Source organism: Anabrus simplex, chromosome 4, assembly GCF_040414725.1.
Source record: "Anabrus simplex isolate iqAnaSimp1 chromosome 4, ASM4041472v1, whole genome shotgun sequence".
Classification (NCBI taxonomy): domain Eukaryota; kingdom Metazoa; phylum Arthropoda; class Insecta; order Orthoptera; family Tettigoniidae; genus Anabrus; species Anabrus simplex.
In genome coordinates this window covers 296,976,822-296,997,531 of record NC_090268.1, presented here as the reverse complement: position 1 = coordinate 296,997,531, position 20,710 = coordinate 296,976,822, and the positions used below count along the sequence as shown (strand labels likewise).

The following is a 20,710-nucleotide window of genomic DNA, read 5'->3' as shown; positions in this document are numbered from 1 at the left end:
TCAGCAAAATTAAATAAAATAAGAACAGAGTAATCTGGAAAAATATGACCAGAACAAGACTTGCCCTTAAAGGACAAATTTTGAGCCATTTGAAATGGAATACAAACAGGGGATGGCCTATTCTTTAACATGATGAACACATATGCATTAGGTACAGTAGATATAGGTTGCAATGATTATTTCAACATCACAGTTAAAATGAGAATTGTGAGCAGGAGAGCTGCTTCAAATCAATCTGCAGACTAACAACCAAATTATAATAATAATTAATCTCTGAGGATTCAGAACGACGATGAAGTAGTACACATAAACCGGCTTCAGTGGTCAGGTCATGTGAGCTGAATGGAGGATAGTTTACCAAGGAGAATAATGGACTCCGTCATGGAGGATAAGAGAAGTAGAGGAAGACCAAAATGATGATGTTTAGACTCTTTTTCTAATGCTTTAAAGACAAGAGGTATGGAACAAAACAAGGCCACAGAGCTAGTTACAAATAGAGGATTGTGGAGGCATTTAGTAAATTCACAGAGGTATGTAGACTGAATGCTGAAAGGCAATAACAGTCCATTATGAAGATTTTGTATTAATTTCAGTTTTTCTGGACTGGGAAGATCCATACTGGATTATTTTCGATTTTGGCAGAAGATTTATGGCTGGATAACCTTCGACTTCCCACAAATCAGGTGAAAATTTCACCATCAGTCATCAAGAACTCAACTCAGATTGTCAAGGCAGAAAACAACAGGTTGGTTAACATTATTCTTCAGCAAAACAGTTGTCCGACTCGTTGGCTGAATGGTCAGTGTACTGGCCTCCGATTCAGAGGGTCCCGGGTTAGATTCCCGGCCGGGTTGGGGATTTTAACCTTCATTGGTTAATTCCAGTGGCTCGAGGGCTGGTTGTTTGTGCTGTCCCCAACATCCCTGCAACTCATACACCACACATAACACTATCCTCCACCACAATAACACGCAGTTACCTACACATGGCAGATGCCGCCCACCCTCGTCAGAACGTCTGCCTTGCAAGGGCTGCACTCGGCTAGAAATAGCCACACGAAATTAAGTAAAGCAAAATAGTTCATGAAAGATAAATGCCAACCAACTCACAACAGAGCATCATTGATGAAGGACAAATGCTAGCCAAATGACAGCAGAGCATCATTGTACCCACCTTCAAAAATAAGGGAAATTTCACCAAGTATGCCACTCATCGCCTAATCAGACTTATGGTTTTTTTGAAGATTTTTGGACACATTCTCAATATGTGGATTCATAATATCATCAAAATGACCAAAAATTGTGCTATATAGGTTTTTGAATAATTGCAGCATACCAAGTGTATGCATACGTTTTTATCAGTTTTTGTAGTAAAGAAAACACGTCATTTTCATTTTTTGTTTATTCAAAAATTGACCATTGGCTTCTACACACTTCACCCATCTTTCAGGTAAGTTATGAATACCATGCCAGAAAAACTGCTTGTCTTTTGCAGAAAACCAGTTGTAGAGCCATTTTCCAACTTCCTCGAAACTGCTGAAGTGCTGCTCTGCAAGCGCGTACTCCATTGATGCAAAGAGGTGATAGATGGCGCCAGGTCAGGGAAGTACGGCAGGTGAGGAAGGATGTCTCATCCAAGTAATTTCAGGCTGTCTTTCACTGGTTTTGATGTGCGAGATGGCGCATTGTTGTGTGAAAAAATCACTTTTACATGTCTTTTGGCCCATTCCATTCGTCTTTTGATCAATGCGTGATTTAAATGAATTATTTGTTGGTGATAGCGTTGTGCATTAACGGTTTTGCCTGCAACTGCTCGTCTTCGCACTTTTGTGGTCTACCAGAGCGCATACTGTCTTTCACATTGAAATCACCACATTTAAATTGTTGAAATCCTGTCTCTCATGTTCTAATTGATGAAGCATGTTCACCATGTATTTCTATCAGAAAACTATGACTTTCCACAGCCTTTTTCCTTTTGATTAAATAAGAAAAACAATGTGTGCCGCAAATGTTCTTTTTCAGGCATTAACGTAGACATGATCACTGAATGATACAACACAGACGCTAGTGTTTGGCGGACTCAACTTGTGTGTGTTTAAGGTTAATGTCAGACGAACAAACTGACGTATGTGTCAAATTGATGCGCTGCGTATTGTTTGCTGGTGCCATCTCTTAGTGAAACCAGAAAAAATTTAAGCATACACCTGGTAACTGATTTAATGAATGCTGTACGACTCCTTTTTTAAGAACATCATGAGAACAAGTTACTCTTTCCTTGTGTGACCTGGGATCACTGGCTGAAAGATTGCTCTAAAATTAAAGATATATCACACACTGTCATTTGTTCTGTTGCATTCTATGATACAGAATGTTAGCTGAGTTAGACCACTGACAAAATGAAGACGAAGATGCTCATGTGATTAAGAGGAATATCTACTAAGTGATATTATGTTTCTAACGTAGATACAAGAAAATAATCAGAAGATGTGTGAAAGATGATAGTCTAGACATGATGTAAAGAGACACGAGGAACAACTTGAGCAATGAGTAAAACCCATGCATTACATGATATGAACAGTGTAAATCTACACCCTGACATGGCCCATGACAGAATGAATTCCAACAGTGGAGCGTCGCAGATATAGTAGTAGTAGTAGAAAAGTTTATTTTTAAGATTCTACAAATGGTTTTGATGATTGTGAGAATATAAGTAAAACAAAATTAAAACCAGTAAGAAAGACCATATCCAGAAAGGAAATACTGAGGTACGGTATTCATAAAACCTCTTTCAGAAATGAACCAAAAGATTCCTTTTTAAAATGCTCAGTTTTATATATGATTTCTTTAAATATACCAGTGTGTTTTAACAACAATATTTATATGTAGGTGAAGAGGAATGAGGTTTTTCGATATTTCAGAAGGTGGATAAGTAGTCAGATAAGATGGGTATAAAGCTTTCATTGGTATTATTACACAACACTATCAATCAGTGGACCATATGGACTTTGAGTATTGTAAATGTGCTTCGCGTAAGGGGATGGCTGACGGACGCGCATGAGATCAGCTTCTCAGTCAAAGTGAATTAGCAGGTGTTATTTCCTAGTAATATATATCAAACGTTGTGTTACATTGTGCAAACATAGTCTGAAAGTGTTTAAAATGAAAGTGTCTTCCCGTCATGGCCATATTTTCATCAGTTCATTAAAAAATTCCATTGTGAAACAAGATGACCAGGAGCAACAAGCGCAACAGCAAGGAAGCGAACAGTAGTGCCAACCTCGTGGAAGAGACCATCACGAGGATCCTGAATAACACTCTCAGCTCGGGTAAGTTTCTGGACGGAATTATACAGGCGATATCGGAGCGAGTGACCACACTTGTCGTAAAGGAACTAGAGAAATCTCTCCAGTTCAATGTTGAACTTGTAGCAGATTTAAAGAACAAACTTGAGTGTCGGGAGAAGGAAATCCAGGCACTTAGGTCAGAATTCGAAGCTAGAAGTGACTCTCTCGAACAATATAGTAGGAGAAATAACCTCAGAATCTTTGGAGTGCAGGAGAGCTCACAAGAAAATACTGACGAACTTGCCATAAATGGTTTCAGAGATGTAGGTGTGAATATAAATATCAATGATACTGATAGAAGTCACCGTGTTGGGTCTAAATCAGTAGGGAAAACTGCCTATCATTGTCAAGTTTACTTCCTATCGTACACGACAAGAAGTATTCCGTAACAAAAGGAGACTAAAGGGCACTCATGTTACCATCCGCGAAGATCTCACGTCCGCTAGACTCACCATACTGAAGGCCGCCGTTCACTGTTTCCATGTAAGCAACTGTTGAACTGCAGATGGTGATATCATCATTAAGAAACCCGATGGTGGCAAAGTGCGCATTAACTGACTGTGTGACTTACCGGAGGATAGAGATAGCAACTAAACGGACAATTCACTTGACTGTTCTGATCTCTATTTATCATACTTCGTTTTATTTAAATACCACCTTAGTGTAATTTAATTAGATTAACTCACTGTAGATAGATTATTTCATTCACTTAATTATTAATTTTTCATAAGGTGGCTACGAGAACTAATGGGTCACTCTCCTCTGACAGTACCGGACATTCCTTCCCAGCCACAATCCCTTTCAAGGCCTCACTCATCCCACCACTCTCCACAAACAGAACACGACCTTCTCACTCAGTTCTCGACAAACAGTCTTTAGTGGATGAACTCATACCTCCGTGGTCACCTGCAGTGTGTAAGAAATAACAATAATAAATATTCATCCTGGTGATCCGTAGAGGTTGGTGTTCCACAGGGGTCTGTCCTAGGACCGCTTCTATTTTCTGTCTATATCAATGATATTACATCGTCAGTAAACAGCTGCAGACACCACACGTACGCTGATGTATACTTGCACTGTGAACCGGAAAGACTAACCGATGAAATTAAAAATTTCAAGAGAGACTTACAAGAAATCTGTAACTGGATTGAAATGCATGGACTTAGATTAAATAACGTAAAATCTCAAGCTATAATAATTTCATATCCTCGGCGTTGTTCAAAAACCATAAGCAACTTCACTTTACCAAAACTCTACCTACAAAATTCACCCATTGATTTCAGTGAAACTGTCAAAGATCTCGGTGTTGTGATAGATGAACATCTTTCTTGGAAGCAGCAAGTTACCAGTATCTCCAGGAAAGTATTTGCGACACTTAACTCACTTAGAAGATTCCGCAACATATTTTCTCGAGTACTAAAAGAACGCCTCATTTGCTCTCTGGTATTACCCCATTTCGACTACTGTGACGCTGTATACAACGACCTGACTGCTACCCTTAACGACAAACTACAACGCGCGCAAAACGCCCGTGTTCGCTATATATGTAACCTACGTTACTTTGACCATGTTACACCTGACTACGATGAACTCTGTTGGCTAAAACTCAAACAGTGCCGTAATCTTCATGTTTTATGCCTTCTTCAACGAATACTCTCCTCATGCTCACCTCCCTACTTGTACAGTCAATTTCACCACCTCTCATCCAATCACAGTTTCGGAACACGGTCACAATCTGATACACTTTTATCTATCCCACCTTACCGCACCACACGATACACAAACTCATTTGTTATTTCTTTGGCACGACAATGGAATACACTAGCTGTCTCTGTCAGAGGAGCCTTGCCTGCTAGTTTTAGGCAACTCTGTCACCGCTACCTACTAAGTAATGTTATGGAAATATTGTAGATTTAGCCTTCCTCAAACTATAGACTTTATATAATCCCACTGTTATTACCAAGGTTAATAGAAATTAGCTAATCATGTCATAATTGTGTAAATAATAATAATAATAATAATAATAATAATAATAATAATAATAATAATAATAATAATAATAATAATAATAACGGCCTCTTCGGAGGGCAGATGAGCGGGTAGAGATTCAGGGCACTCTCTTGCCCTTAGGGTGGGAAACTGCCCCTAAAGGCGGAAGAGCCACTAGATGGCCAACGGCATAGGATAATAATAAATCCAGTAGCGTCTGTTCATCTATTTGGTGCGGCAACTGGTCAGCGCCTGTACTCCGAGTAGGAGCGGCTGCCTCAGAAAACCTTCAGGAACTCACCCACCTGATTGTACTCCGATCCCTCGGGATCAACCCAATCGCTTGAGAACAAGCACACCATGATTCGTGCAAGTAAGAACAACATTACTCCAGGTGGTAACCAATCCACCCGCCAACTGAAAACGAAGGCGGCAACCGGCTACTCGGATTCTGGAGGAGCCGGGCTGACACAAAAGAGAGAGTCGGAGCTCTCTGGCAAACTTCCCACTAAAACGCCCTTCTACATCGGCACGCTAAACGTAAACACACTACTACAAGTAGGAAAACTTCTCAGATTAACATCAGAATTAGATCAGCAAAAAATCCAGCTACTCGCCGTACAAGAGACCAGACTCACGGAGTCGGAGACGTCAGAATATGGTAACTACCACATTTTCAAGAGCAAAACTACACGAACAGTAGGAAAAGCCACACCAATGTTAGGCATGGCCTTTTTTGTACACAAAAAGATCGTGAACTCCGTAGAAGAGATCATACCCATAAACAACAGACTAATGACCTTACGACTTCGCTGTGCAAATCGCCACTACACCTTTGTAAATGCCCACGCACCCACCAACGACTGCAAAGATCAGAAACAAACAGAAAACTTCTGGAACAAACTTGAAACTACACTCATCAAAATACCTGAAAAAGACACCACCATTCTCCTCGGCGATTTCAACGGTAAAATTGGTAAAGAAAAGTGCTACAGAAAAACCGCAGGAAGATTCTCAGCACACGAAAAGACCAACAAAAATGGCAAATGCCTCATCGAGCTCTGTCAACAACACGACCTGAAAATCATGTCAACATCTCTACGGAAAAACCCCAATAAGCTCTTCACATGGGAATCACCCAACACCTGCTGCGGCAAACACCAGATCGATCATGTCGCCATCTCCTTCCCAGCACAAAAAGAAGTACACAACGTTCAAGTCCGCAGAGGAGCCAACATTGACTCGGACCATCATCTAACAAGAATCAAAGTGAAATTTACCCCAAAACGCTTCTACTAGAAATCCAAGGCAAACAAAAAATTGGACACAGCACAAATAAAAACATCAAATCTCAGGGAAACATGGGAAAAAATCCCAACCAAAACTTGGAATGAATTCCACGAAAAAATCATGAAGAGTGCATCAGAGCAAATCCCACTACAGAAAAAGAGCAGACACCCGTTTTGGAACACCGAATGTGACCAAGCCATATTGAATAGAAAAAGCGCATACCAGAAGTTCATCAGCAACCGTACACCTGAAAACGAAGAAAAATTCTGCAAAGTCCGCAAACAGACCTCTAAACTCATCAGACAAACCAAGAGGAAATACCTGGAGGACCAACTGAAGTCGGCCGAACAGGACTTCCGCAACTACAACACCAGAGATTTTTACAGCGTCTTCCGCAACAGATTAAATGGGTACACGCACAAGAACCTCTGCTTCAGAAAACAAAACGGAAAATTGGCACTCACAGATGACGAAAACACCAAGGAACTCGCGAGATACTTCGAGTCACTACTCAACTGCGCAGAACCAACGGAGAGGTTTCCACTTAAACCCCACCCGAATCCAAACCCAGACTCATCCCCACCTACAAAAGAGGAAATACACCGACACATACAACGACTGAAAAACAACAAGGCATCCGGAGACGACGGCATCATAGCAGAGCTTCTTAAACATCTAGGAAAGAATTCTCTCCAAGAACTCACACAAATCATACAAGAAATTTGGACAACAGAAAAACTACCAGAAAATTGGACAAACGCCCTCCTCGTTCCACTTCACAAAAAAGGTGACCGAACAGATGTGAACAATTACAGGGGAATTTCCCTGGTGCAAGTCACATACAAAATCCTCTCTGCAGTCCTCCTCCAAAGAACACAGGAACAACTAGAACCACTCATAGGCGAATACCAAGCGGGCTTCAGGCCCCACAGATCCTGTGCAGAACAGATACTCAACCTGAAAACCATCTTGAAACTACGACACACAAGAAAACAACCCACAATCTGCACCTTCGTGGACTTCCAGAAAGCATACGACTCCACTGACCGGCAATCTCTCTTCCAAACACTGAGTGAGTACGGACTGGACAACAAGACTCAAAAAATCATCAGACTAACTCTCACCAACACAACCTCCCAAGTAAAATTCATGGGAAATATATCTGAAAAATTTCAGATAAAAACCGGTGTCTGACAAGGAGATGGACTTTCCCCACTACTCTTTAACATAGCCCTGGACAAAATCATGAGAGAATGGGAACAAGCTCTAGAAGCTCAAGGAAATTGGCAACCATTAAGTATGACAAGAAGACATGTAAAAATCTCCTGTCTCGCTTTCGCAGATGATCTCGCGATCCCTGCAACAAACGAACAACAGGTAATCAGCCAAATTGAAACTCTCAAGAAATGCTCAGAAAAATTCGGCCTACAAATCTCCTTCTCAAAAACCAAGGTCATGTGCAACCACTACAGCCTCCAGAATTTGAACACGAAATTTGGCACAATCGAAAAAGTAACTGAGTTCCGATATCTCGGAGAAATTATAGTACCAACAGGAAAAGAACAGAAGGCCCTCGAGGTCCGCATCCAGAAAATGAAGAGAGCCCTCGGCCGAACGCAAAACATTTACAACAAAAAATGCCTTTCAATCTTCACCAAAATTTGACATTACAACACTGCGATCAAACCTGAAATACTATACGCGAGTGAAACACTGGATCTCCACAGGAAAACAGTACTCGAAGACATCCTGAAAGAGGAACGTAAAATCATCAGAAAAATTCTCGGCCCAAAACTCACTGACAAAGGATATAGACTGCAATCTCGTACAAAAACCGAGGAGCTCTCAAACCTTGCGGCCGACATCAGAAAAAGACGCCTGAAATTTTACGGACACATCAAACGCCTTCCAGAAAACAGACTGACAAGAATCTTAACTTGAGGCAACAGAAAACATCAAAACAAATAGGTGGACAATGGAAATCCGCCAAGACCTGGAAAAATCAGGAATCAAAGTGGCCGACATCGCTAACTGAACCTGCTACAGAACAATAATCAACAAGTGGGAAGTAGAGTCAGAGAGAAACCACAAGAAGAAGACAGGAGCTAAGTGGACAGAAGAACGTAGAACCACGATGAGAGAAAAACTGAAGGCTGCCTGGCAAAGAAGGAAATGCACAACTTCTAAGTGAGCTTTGCGTGATCAGTTTTCTGGTCTTTTTCGCATATAATCATAATAATAATAATAATAATAATAATAATAATAATAATAATAATAATAATAATAATAATAATAATAATAATAATAATAATAATAATAATAATAATAATAATAATAATAATAATAATAATAATAATAATAATAATAATCATCATCATCATCATCATCATTCTCCTATTTTTTCCTATTTTATTTTTAATTTTTATCATAATATTGTATTGTTTAGTAGTTGCAAGATGTTTCAATTGTAACTGTATTTATTTTAATTTTGCACATGTAGATACTGTATTTTCTGGTTAGATGGAAGAGAGGGCCTAATGGCCTTAATCTTGCCAGACAAAATAAATCCATTGTATTGTATTGTATTGTATTGTATTGTATTGTATTGTATTGTATTGTAATTAAACAATGCTTGTAATGAATAGAATGACTGGAATGACTAGCATATTTTACTGTTTGACAAAATATGCCATATCACTGTTGATCTTCAAACTTATGAAAGTCAAAAACCTATGGCAAATAGGTATTTAAAACACATTATTATAAGAAAGAACTGTTGGAGAAAAGGAAACAGAAAATCAAAAACTGCCGAAACTTGACTATCAAAAGCCATTCTCACAGACTGAAGGGACATGGCCTAACAATCTGAAAGCTGGTTCTATTGCTGTGATTATTCAAAGTTGAAGTTAATTACAAAGGGTGGAAATATTATTCTAACAAATTACTTGTTGAACATCACAAATTAGTGCATGTTATAAATCTCATTCCGTATTGACAGTTATCACTTTACAAATAAATAGTATTTATATGATCCTCCTTTTCAATACAAAACCACCATCTACTGTATATTAGATAGGACAATATCTATACATGTTTCAGCCTAATCTAAAGGCCATCCTCAGTAAAAGCTCAATATTACATTTATACAAACAAATTAAAAAACACTGATGAAATGTGTGGAATTAAAATACAATGATCATGATTGACAAAGTAAACATGTTGAGTTAAAATCGTCTCGCCTGAAAACTTGTTTGATTGACATAAAACTTGTTAATTCTTTCTTAAAAGTAAAACACTGTGTTGCAGCGTAGTGAGACTGTCAATAAAGGGAATAATAAGTCTGCATCATTTGTTAAAGGGATAAAATGGTACGACCTCGTTGGTCTCGTGTAACATTGACACTAGTGGTACTAGTATTCCCTTTATTGACGGTCTCACTGCGCTGCGCAACACAGTGTTTCACTTTTTAAAAAGAATTAGCAAGTTTTATGTCAATCAAACGAGTTTTCAGGCGAGAGGATTTTACCTCAACATATTTTTACTTTGTCAATCATGATCATTGTATTTTAATTTCACACACTTCATCAGTATTTTTTAATTTGTTTGTATAAATGTAATATTGAGCTTCTACTGAGGATGGCCTTTAGATTAGGCTAAAACATGTATAGATATTGCCCCATTTAATATAGATGGTTGTTTTGTAGTGAAAAGGAGGATCATGTAGATACTTTTTATTTGTAAAGTGATCACAAATTAGCTGGGTGAGATTTACTTAGAAAGGAAGTATGTCTGCCTAAAGCTGATATGGTACTAGCAATATAAAATACCAAAACTTCATGGATTAGAAGAATTCTCTTTGATCATGACAATGATGATGAAATAGAATGGATATCTAGAAAGAACCACTTGCTGTAAAGATGAGATTTAGCAGCTTGCATTATGATGAAGATTACTATTAGAGAAATTACATTTTATACTGGTTCCACTTCCATTCATTATGAATAAAATCTCTAATTTTGAGAGTACCATGGTTTAAAATTTACTTATGCATTTCTAATTTCAAATACCTGCCCTCATCTTATGAACATCTAAGTTCAGTATTTAGATATTAATTTGTACATTATTTATGTTTAAATTCTTCAAAAACTATGTATGGAGAACATTCTGGCCACATAATTTAATGTGTTCCATAACATGACTAAACAGTCCAATATGCAGTTTATACACAAACAGGAAATAAAACAAGAAACCAAGACCATGAGAAAAAAAAAAAAAAAAAAAAAAAGATTAGATCAACTTAAATTTAGTAAAATGAAGAGAAGTATTGCAGAAACTCTTATTAATATAGTAACCTACATTAGCATGGAGTTCCAGCACAAACTCACAGTACATACCAAAATTAAAATTACAATTTAAAAAAAAACACCTTCAAAACAAATGCAAAAAACAGCATGAAGGACATTAAAACCTACGTCTCGGCATGCATATAGTAACAATCTGTTTTGAACATGCATGTAAGATTGCAAGTTAAATGAGAATGTATCATGCACCACGTCTGATGTACAGTGAGTCGACAGCATCCATGAGAATATAAATCTAGTGCACAAGAATGACAACCTTCTCTTCTTTGGGTGGTAGTAATCTTAAATGTGCCTGATAATTGGAACCAATGACAATGATATTTCTAGCCCCAAATTGATAATGACATGCTGACAATCCTAAGTCTGATTTTCAAAGAAGAGGATTATTCATCAAGATCCTGAATAACCATCATTATTATTTCGTGCACCTTAGGAATACATATGAATGTCTGAATTATATATACATGGTTTCATACAGTTTTTATCTAGTGCTGTACAGACATTTCAATGTGAGTAGTAGTTTTCAGACTGTATTTGTTGGACATGCACTGATATTAAGAGTTCCATCTTCTAAGAATTCATAATGATGTGAGGGACGGAAGTATTCAGCAATTCTTCTACCAAATGCACCAGAGCTGTTGTTAAAGAGCTATTATTAGATTTCAAGCAAAGCAAATGTATCAACACACTAAATCATTTACAGGACAAATTATGAGTAGCAGCACAACAACCAACTATGAAATTTATTATCCACAACTGTAATTATTTCTCTATGTTAAAACAAGTATTCCTTCTAGTTAGAGGAAGATGAATGGCATTTGCTGTTGAACCTAAAAGTTCTCATTTATAAATCATTCAAGAAATAGTGATACATCACTGACATGCCACATCTGTATCAACTCGTTGACAGTAGCTATATTATTATATGGAAATAAATGCTAACTTTTAAATTAATTTATGACTTCATCTTATGATCAAAATGGTGAAAATCCCATGAAGATGATAATAGGAACTAACAGAATGATAAAAGATGCATCTTGTGGGTGTTACAAATTCAGAAGCATAATGTTATGAAGCACGAGATCTACTGGAGACACTGACAAGCAAGTTCAAACTCAATTTTAACTCTACCCTCTTGCATTTATTTCATCCAACAATTTATGATATTAACATTTAAAAAATACTTCAACTAGTGGAGATTTTTAAAAATCCTGAATAATTAATCTACATATTACTGCTTTTTTTTTTTTTTTCATCTTCAATGTAATGGTCACAGAGAAACTCAAGCAAGAAAAGTGTTCATAGATGTGTGTTCATACATGTGATCACAGGCCCAGAGCCTGGCATCACTTCCATATATTCTAAAACATTCCCATTGAATATTTCTTGTTCAACTATTTGATCCTGACCCACTAATCTGAAATCTACAAATCCTTGCATATGTGTCTTCCATGCTTCAATATATTTATAAACCATCAATTTATTCTTTGAAGCTTATGGTGAATATGTTCCAGCTCAATATAACAAAGAAAGTAATACCCTCAAGCATAAACTGTTACTAGATTTTATTTCCAAGTCAAGTGACTGTGAATCAGTGACATAGGAATAGAATTATGAGAAACACCCTCCGATTTCTAAGTCCTTTTCTTTAAAAGGCACATGGAGGGACTAGCTGGCCTTGTAGTCTATGGATAGGGAGCCCGCCTCTTATCGGGAGGTCCTGGTTTCAATTCTTTTACCTGCATGCAACAGCTATTTCAGGGTCCACTCAGCCTGCGTGAGAGCAACTGAGGAGCTATCTAATGGTGAGAGGTTTCATTCTAGAAAGCCGAGAATAACGGCCAAGAGGATTTGTCGCACTGACTATCTGCAGCCTTTCAGGATGAGCAGCGGTCGCTTGGTAGGCCAAGTCCCATCACAGTTGTAGCACCATGGAGTTTGCTTCTATTGTGGGACTAAGGGATGGTAGGAGACAGGGTAGATGCAAATAGTTTCAATCACATTGAACATTTTCAATAATAATAATAATAATAATAATAATAATAATAATAATAATAATAATAATAATAATAATAATAATAATAATAATAATAATACCTCAGCTACAGTGTGCAGGCATTTTGATAAGATGCCCTTCTGGACTGCCTCATATCAATTTCAACATTCCATTTTACTCTACCAGATGGCAGAGAAACCACAACTCTGTAAGGAGATCTCTGGCCTAATATAAACTAACTTTGGTACAGAAGTGTCACTGGAGATCTTTTACATGCTGGTACTGTACCACGTGGTATACTAAAAGATCTCTTTTTCTGCCTTTCAGATAACCAACTACAGTACTTCTGCTCAGTTTCAACCCACAATCTTAGAATTCCGAGGCCAACACTATCACTGATCCATACAGAGAACTAAAGTGATGGGGTAAGTAGTACATTATAGTGTAATTTCCAGAGATAGGGAATATGCCGGCAAACATTCACTGAATCTCTGCAGGAAGATAAAACCAGAAACAAAAAGATCTTATTCCAGTGGGTTAAAAAGAAGAAAAACCCAGGAGAAGGTGCTAACTTCATTAAAAATGAACAGGAGGAAGTGATGGCACAGAAGCAGGATATATTGCAGAGGTGGGGAAAATACTTTGAATAGCTTCACAACATGCAAAACACCTTGGTACAAGGAGAAATTGAAGAACCAGATTTAGTGCAGATGGAAGATAAGGAAAACGAGGTGTCTATGGCAGAAATTGAGAGGGCCACTAAAAGAATGAAACGAGCCAAGGCAGCTAGAATTGATGAGTCACCAAACAGCAGGAGTAGTTGGTCTAGAGTGGTTATATAGACTCTTCACAATGATATGGAGAGAAAAGACTGTTCCAAAAGAATGGATGAAAGGGGTTATCATACCAATTTTCAAGAAAGGAGACAGGAAGCAATGTGAAAATTACAGAGGAGTCACACTGATACTTCATACAGCTAAGATCCTTGAAAGAATCTTCGATAGATGAATAAGAGACAGAGTAGAGGAAAAATTGGCAGAACACCAGTATGGATTCAGAAGAGGCAGGTCCACGTTTGACCCAATATTTACATTGCATCAAATGATGGAAAGGTATTGGGAATGTGGAAAGGACATGGAAGTAACATTTCTAGATAGTGAAAAGGCATATGACAGTGTCCCAAGGAATTTGGTATGGAAAACATTGACAGAGGCACAGATTGGTAATGAAACAATGCAGATGGTAATAGCATTGTATTAAAATAGCAAAAGCTGTGTTAGAACCAAAGTGGGTCAACCTGAATAGTTCAGAGTTGAGACAGGCTTAAGATAGGGAAGTGTATTGTCTCCCTTACTCTTCTTTATCATCATGGATAGAATTATACATAATATCAAGGAGAAGATGATGGGCGAGCAAGCAAAGTCTATGCTCTTTGCTGATGACATTGTAGTTTGGGGAGATAGTGAAGAGGAAATACAGATCCAAGTTGATTTATGGAATGAGGAGATAAGAAATTTTGAAATGAAGATTAGTACTGTGAAAAGTAAAACTTTGATCATGACAAGAGGTAACAGAAAATCCAGGCGAGTGATAAAAATAGGAAATGAACCTCTTGAAGTAGTGAAAAGTTTTAAATATTTGGGCAGCATGAGATCACAAGATGGAAATTTGGATGGAGAAATTGATTTAAGAATACAGCAGTCTGCAAGTTTTTACCAGTGTGTGAGAGACATTGTATGGAACAAAGATGTGCCAATGAAGTGCAAGAAGGTTTTATACTCATCCTATTATAAACCTATACTGACCTATGCTTTAGCAGTCTGGACGTTAACTAAGCAGAACCAAAGTAAGATACAAGCAGCTCTTGAGGAGCATACAGAGAAAGACAAGACAAGATAGAATATGAAATGAGGAATAAGGAGAAGCATGGGAGTGTGTAAACTTCAAGAAGCGATTGATATAGCAAAGCTAAAATGGTTTGGACACATGATGAGAATTCCAGGAGAGGGAATACCAAAGAGAACATTCATGGATACAGAGACTGGAAAGAGGCCTAGGGGACATCCTAGAATGAGATGGAGGAGCTCTGTTGTGTACTGTATTGTAAATAGAGGAGTCAATAGCAATAAAGACTAGACTAGACTACGTTACCCAGAGAGAATCTGGAAAAGGGAATGGATGAAGAGAAGAATGGAGAATGGAAAATGGAGTTGGATTTGTGCTATATAAAGATACTGAAGCCATAACAGATATCATATATATAAATAAAAGAATGATCAAAGCCAAAGTAAAACTTGGCAGTAACAGTCTCACAATTAGCCAAGGATATGCTTCGCAGACAGGATGTAATGATGACAAAAAGGAAGAGTTCCTTGAGAATTTGGAGGACCATATACAAGAGGATAATACAATAATAGGGGATCTAAATGTCCAAGCTGGAGCAGATAGAACAGACTATGAAGAAGTAATGGGGCCCTTAGGATATGGGGAAAGGAATGCTGAAGGTAAGAATGTCCTAGATTTCTGTGCCAGAAATAACATGATATTAAAAAACACCTTCTTCAAGAAACAAGGCAGCCATAAAATAACCAGATACAGCTGGGATGGAAGAACTAAAACAGTCATTGATTATGTAGTCTAAAACAGTCATTGATTATGTAATAACAGATAGAAAAAGTGGAAAAGGTGTGAGATTACAAGTAACTAATCTCATTTTGTTCCTTATTGAAGATACAATAAGTAAAACTCTTTCAACATTAAAATTACAAATACAAATATTTGTATTGAATAGGTGGACACAATAATTTTAATCTTGAAAGAGTTTTACTTGAAGGTATGAGATATGTAAAAGTTATTCCCAGTGAATGTTTAGACAGCAATCACAGGCTACTAATAACTGACTTGAACTATTAAGGTTGTGCGAACACCAAGTACACAGAAAATACCAAGAATAAAAGATAGGAAATTGAAAGATGAGGCAAATAAAAAAGCTCTTCAAGATTAGTAATGGAGAAGGTACCAAAGAATGAAACACAAAGATCACATGAGGAATGGAACCTGTTTAAAACAACATTAGTGGGTTGTGCAGCAGATGTGGCAAAACAAGAGGAGGAACGAAGAAGAAAGCGAACGGTTGGTGGAGTGAGAAAGTAAGAGAAGCTATTAAAGATCGAAATATGGCAAAGAAACAAAGATGTTGAGAAGCAAAAACAAATGCAAGGTGTCTTACCACAAGATAACCAAAAAACAGCCAACCTTGAACAAATGTATAGAGATAAGAAATTATTAGTGAAGAGAATTGTGAAGGAAAAGAAGGATAAGAGTTGGGAGGTGTTCACACAAAAACTAGAGGAAGACTCAAAAGGGAATCAAAAGATGCTGTATGGAATATTGAAGAGTGGGAGATCAGACAAAGAGGATATTAAAGCAATTGAAACAGAGGATGGAATCCTAATCTGGAATATAGGAAATATCAGAGAAGAAATGGGAAACTATTTCAAGAAGTTGTTAAATGGCAATGAAGAAGACAAGCATGAAAACAATGAATCTGTCAAACATGGAGAAGAAGAAAAGACCAATTACGTGGTCAGAAACAGAAAATGCCCTAAAGCTTATGAAAGGAGGAAAATCACCAGGAGTAGATGTATTATATGCAGATATAATCAAAGCGGCAGGCACACAAGGTCTTCAGTGGCTACATCAAACATTGGGAGTAAGCTGGAGAGAAAATAAGATACCATATGAATGGAAAAAAAGGACTGATCACACCAGTATTCACGAAAGGAAGCAGAAGAAAGTGTACATACTCCAGAGGAATTACCCTGCTATCACAATGCCTCAAGATATTGGAAAAGGTCATAGCAAAGAGATTAAGAACAAGGATAGACCATCAGTTTGAAGAACACTTCAGAGGCAACAGAGGAATAATAGACCTAATTTTTGCCATTACACAACTAATGGAAAAGTACTGGGAAAAGGGAAAGATCTGATCGTAGTGTTCCTAGATGCAGAAAAAGCCTAAGACAGTGTTTCCAGGAGCAAAATATGGGAATGTCCGCATAAACTAGGGGCTCCAAGTTCTCTAATTCGTAAGATCCAATTGCTATATGAAAACTGTGAAAGTAGTGTACAAATAGGGAATGGTAGATCTGAGTGGTTCCTAACAAAGAGAGGTGTACAACAAGGCAGTGCACTATCTCCACTACTTTTCCTTGCACTCATGGATGTAATTATTAAAGAAATTAAAGCTGCGGAACCTGGAGATCTGAATGCATTAGTGCTTGCAGATGATGTTGCCATAAACAAATTTAAGGAATATAAGTTACCTGTGAGTAAGAAGAAAACAGTAGCAATGAAATTGAGTAGAACACCCAGCGACTGTGAGCTCAGACTTCACGGAGAGAGAACTGAATATGTAGAAAGCTTCAGCTACCTTGCAAGAATTGTATTGAGCCAGGGGAGTGCTAAATTGGAAATCCAAAACAGAGTGACAAAAGGTTCCAGTTCTTCTGTCAGGTACAAAATCTAGTGTGGGACAAAGCAGTTCCCATAAAGGCCAAACAAACAGTGTTCAAATCTTGCCTCCTGCCAATCATGACATATGGGTTGGAGATCTGTGTGTTACTGAAAAGAGACATCAGCAAACTGCAAGCATGTGAAATGAAATTTTTATGATCTGCTCTGCAAAAAACAGGAAGAGACAGAATTAGAAATGAGTGCATTAGAAATGACAAGCAAGTGACCTGAACGATGGAAGAAAGACTAAGCATTGCACGGTTGAAAAGGTTTGGGCATGTGCAAAGGATGGAAGAGACTAGAACCCCCAGACAGTACTTGGAAATGGCAGTACCTGGAAGAAGGTGGCTTGACCAAATAAATGCAGACCTTATCGAGAAAGGAACAACACTGCAGGATGTGAAAGGAGAGGAAATATTTAAGGACAGGAACCGATGGACGCATATTGCCCACAAAAGTCCTATCCGGCCCGCTGAAAGGATACCAAGATGATGATGATGATGATGATGGAGTATATTTTCTTACAGAATATCTGAAGTGTTTTGTTACACTGTTCTTTAGTGTTAGATTATTACAAAGTTACATCGTTTTCATCTTGATGTTTAACTCATTAAAACAGTAACTTTCTTTTGCATTATAAATATCAGTCTTTCCTTTTCTATAGATACATTAAGGAGTGAGGTGAAAACTGTAAGAATTAGAATTATTACTACTGAATGGAATGGCTGCGCATGTTAACGTGCTATGACTATGGAGCCAAGCTCTGTATTCAGGAGATCCGTGGATTCAAAATTCACTGCTGACTGTCCTAAGAATGGCTTTCTGTGTTTCCCAGTTTCACTTCCAGGAAAATGCTGGGATAATTCTTATTTATAGTCCACAAGCAATTCTTTCAACCTCCTTACCCTATTTCATTCTCCATCATTTAGTTCATCTTCATAAGCTCCTCAACTAAGGTTGGTGTCAGGAAGGGGTAACCAGCCATAAAAGACATGGCATATAAATTCATCTCACCTCATTCCCAAACCCCATACCAAGAAACGAGACTAAGGGGTAAACATGCACATCATCATCATCATCATCATCATCATCATCACCATCATCATCGTCGTCATATTCTAGTTAAAATGTGTTCTGGGGAAATTCTAACCACCAGAGTCTTCTGATAAAAATATGAAAGATTCAAATGGCTTGACATGAAATTTTAAGTTTTCTGAATATAAATATTTAAAACTTTACAGAAAAGAAATGACATAAGTTGTGCAGTTGTGCTACTACTATGAAGACTAGAAGTGAAATGCAAATATTCCATTCAACTTATGCAACATTTACAAAGCTTACACATGCATTTCAAATCCTTTGAATAGTAAAGAAGTCAACAGAAAGATGCTTTTCACAACAACAAATTTCAAACGGCAGTAAGTTAGATCAAATGACAGAATATATATAAAAGAATACAACTTCAGTAGCAAACAAAATGTAACTGCAAAAGAAGTAATACCAAAATAAAATCAAAGCAAAGCAACATACACAATCTATCAAGTATAATGTTTCTGTATTGTGGTGAGTAGTGCTACTTCTACTGTATTTTTAAATTCTCATGACATAGTAGTTCAATCTATGACTCATTTCATTCTGTAGACAACTTTATTGAAGTACATAATGAAAGGAGAAAGTATTCTCTAAAAAAGAAATGTAGGGTGCTCAAGTAAAAAAGGAGGGCCACTGATAGCAGGAGAGAGAAGTTTGAGCCATTTCTCTTAGCAATGCTTGAGGGAATGTCGACGGGAATAAAAACTTCCCTTAGCCTATCCACATGTGCCATATTTTCATCACTGTACATCATCACAAACTGAGTCTTTATAACAATTACTTTATTCTTTAACAATCAATAATAATATGGATATTACAACTGGATTATCAATAACTTTCTAAAATGGTTATGATTTGATCCTGGCATCCTTGGGATGAACCTTTATTACAAAATGTCTCTCCTCAATACTTTACATCCAAAAATGTGTCTTCCAAGAATTAGAATGAAAATGATAGAATACTGATTACCCCACACCTGCTAAAGTTGTTGTTGACTAAGAATCTCTTATACAGGAGCAAATATTTTTTGTCAGAAATCCAAATCAGAATAAAAGTTAAAACAGGAGATTCTAAAAAAATAATCTGCAGTCTAATGAGTTCTGGACTCAACATTTTAAAACCAATTATGACCATATATTTATGGCTGACTACAATCTTCCTACCAATCTAAACATCAAAATTATGTTTGGATCCAAATATCTAGTAACCATATACTGTATATTTATTTTTTCTGAGAAGTTGTATTAATGTATACATCCAACTTAAAAATTATTCGTATGACCTAATCAGTCTACATATTATGAAGCAAGGAAGTGAGAGAAGAGACTCATAGGTAGTTAATTTCCCAACATAAGAATATTAGTGCATTTCCAGTAGCTATGTAATTTCTTGCTTGTAATATTGAGTCATTTTTCCACATGAATCATAGATATGAACTACTATCATGTGCATTTTAAGATACAATAGGAAAGTGAGAGAAACAAAATGTGTTGCAAAAATATAGTATGTAAGATGTGTGGATGTACTGTAATAATCTGAACTCTCCAGTAAAAAACAGAATGTATGTTTTTACAAAAATTCAGTATGCCTTCATGTTACACAAAGAGCATAGTCTATGAGTTTTTAATCTAAGATATGATTATTTTGGAGAGCAGAATTAGATGTAAGTTTATATGTTTTCTTCACAACTTTCTGTTTACAGAATCGCTGAAAATTTACTTCATATTATCACAACAACATTTAGCCAATTACAAAAACATGTTTTTACATGAAAAGTAGCTGGGAAGCTTCAAAGGATTATTAGTTATTCATTTAAGTTAGGAATTATTTTTATCTATTAATGCACGATATAAGAAGATTATTAATTTCATAAATATAAATATATCAGCAGAGAAGACAGATTTTAAACAAACAGCCAATGCCAAAAAGAACTGAACTAAAGATAACAAAATTATTAAAAAACATATCTGAAAAACTAACACAATAATTTAATTATATAAATCAGCCATTTAATTTCTTCTTAATTAGACAGCAGATAAGTTTAAAACTTTGGAATGGAGTTTGTCCTTAGAATAATCATCCAAGAAATATCAGCTTAACACATACTTAAGATATGAAAACTAT

The 20,710-nt window shown here is 37.0% G+C and overlaps 1 protein-coding gene across 6 annotated transcripts in view; it reads right to left on the bottom strand.

Moving 5' to 3' along the window:
* The window catches only part of ATP8A (ATPase phospholipid transporting 8A1), a 305,670-nt gene that overhangs the window by 77,992 nt on the left and 206,968 nt on the right, over positions 1 to 20,710 (bottom strand). Inside the window, exon 22 of one of the 6 annotated variants that reach the window (XM_068227248.1) lies at positions 11,399 to 11,618. The exons of the other annotated variants lie outside the window; for them this stretch is intronic. Coding sequence (XP_068083349.1) covers positions 11,507 to 11,618 — 112 coding nt within the window. The 3' untranslated portion in view covers positions 11,399 to 11,506. Of the gene's footprint in view, positions 1 to 11,398; positions 11,619 to 20,710 lie in introns of those variants that run through there. 6 annotated transcript variants of the gene reach the window in all.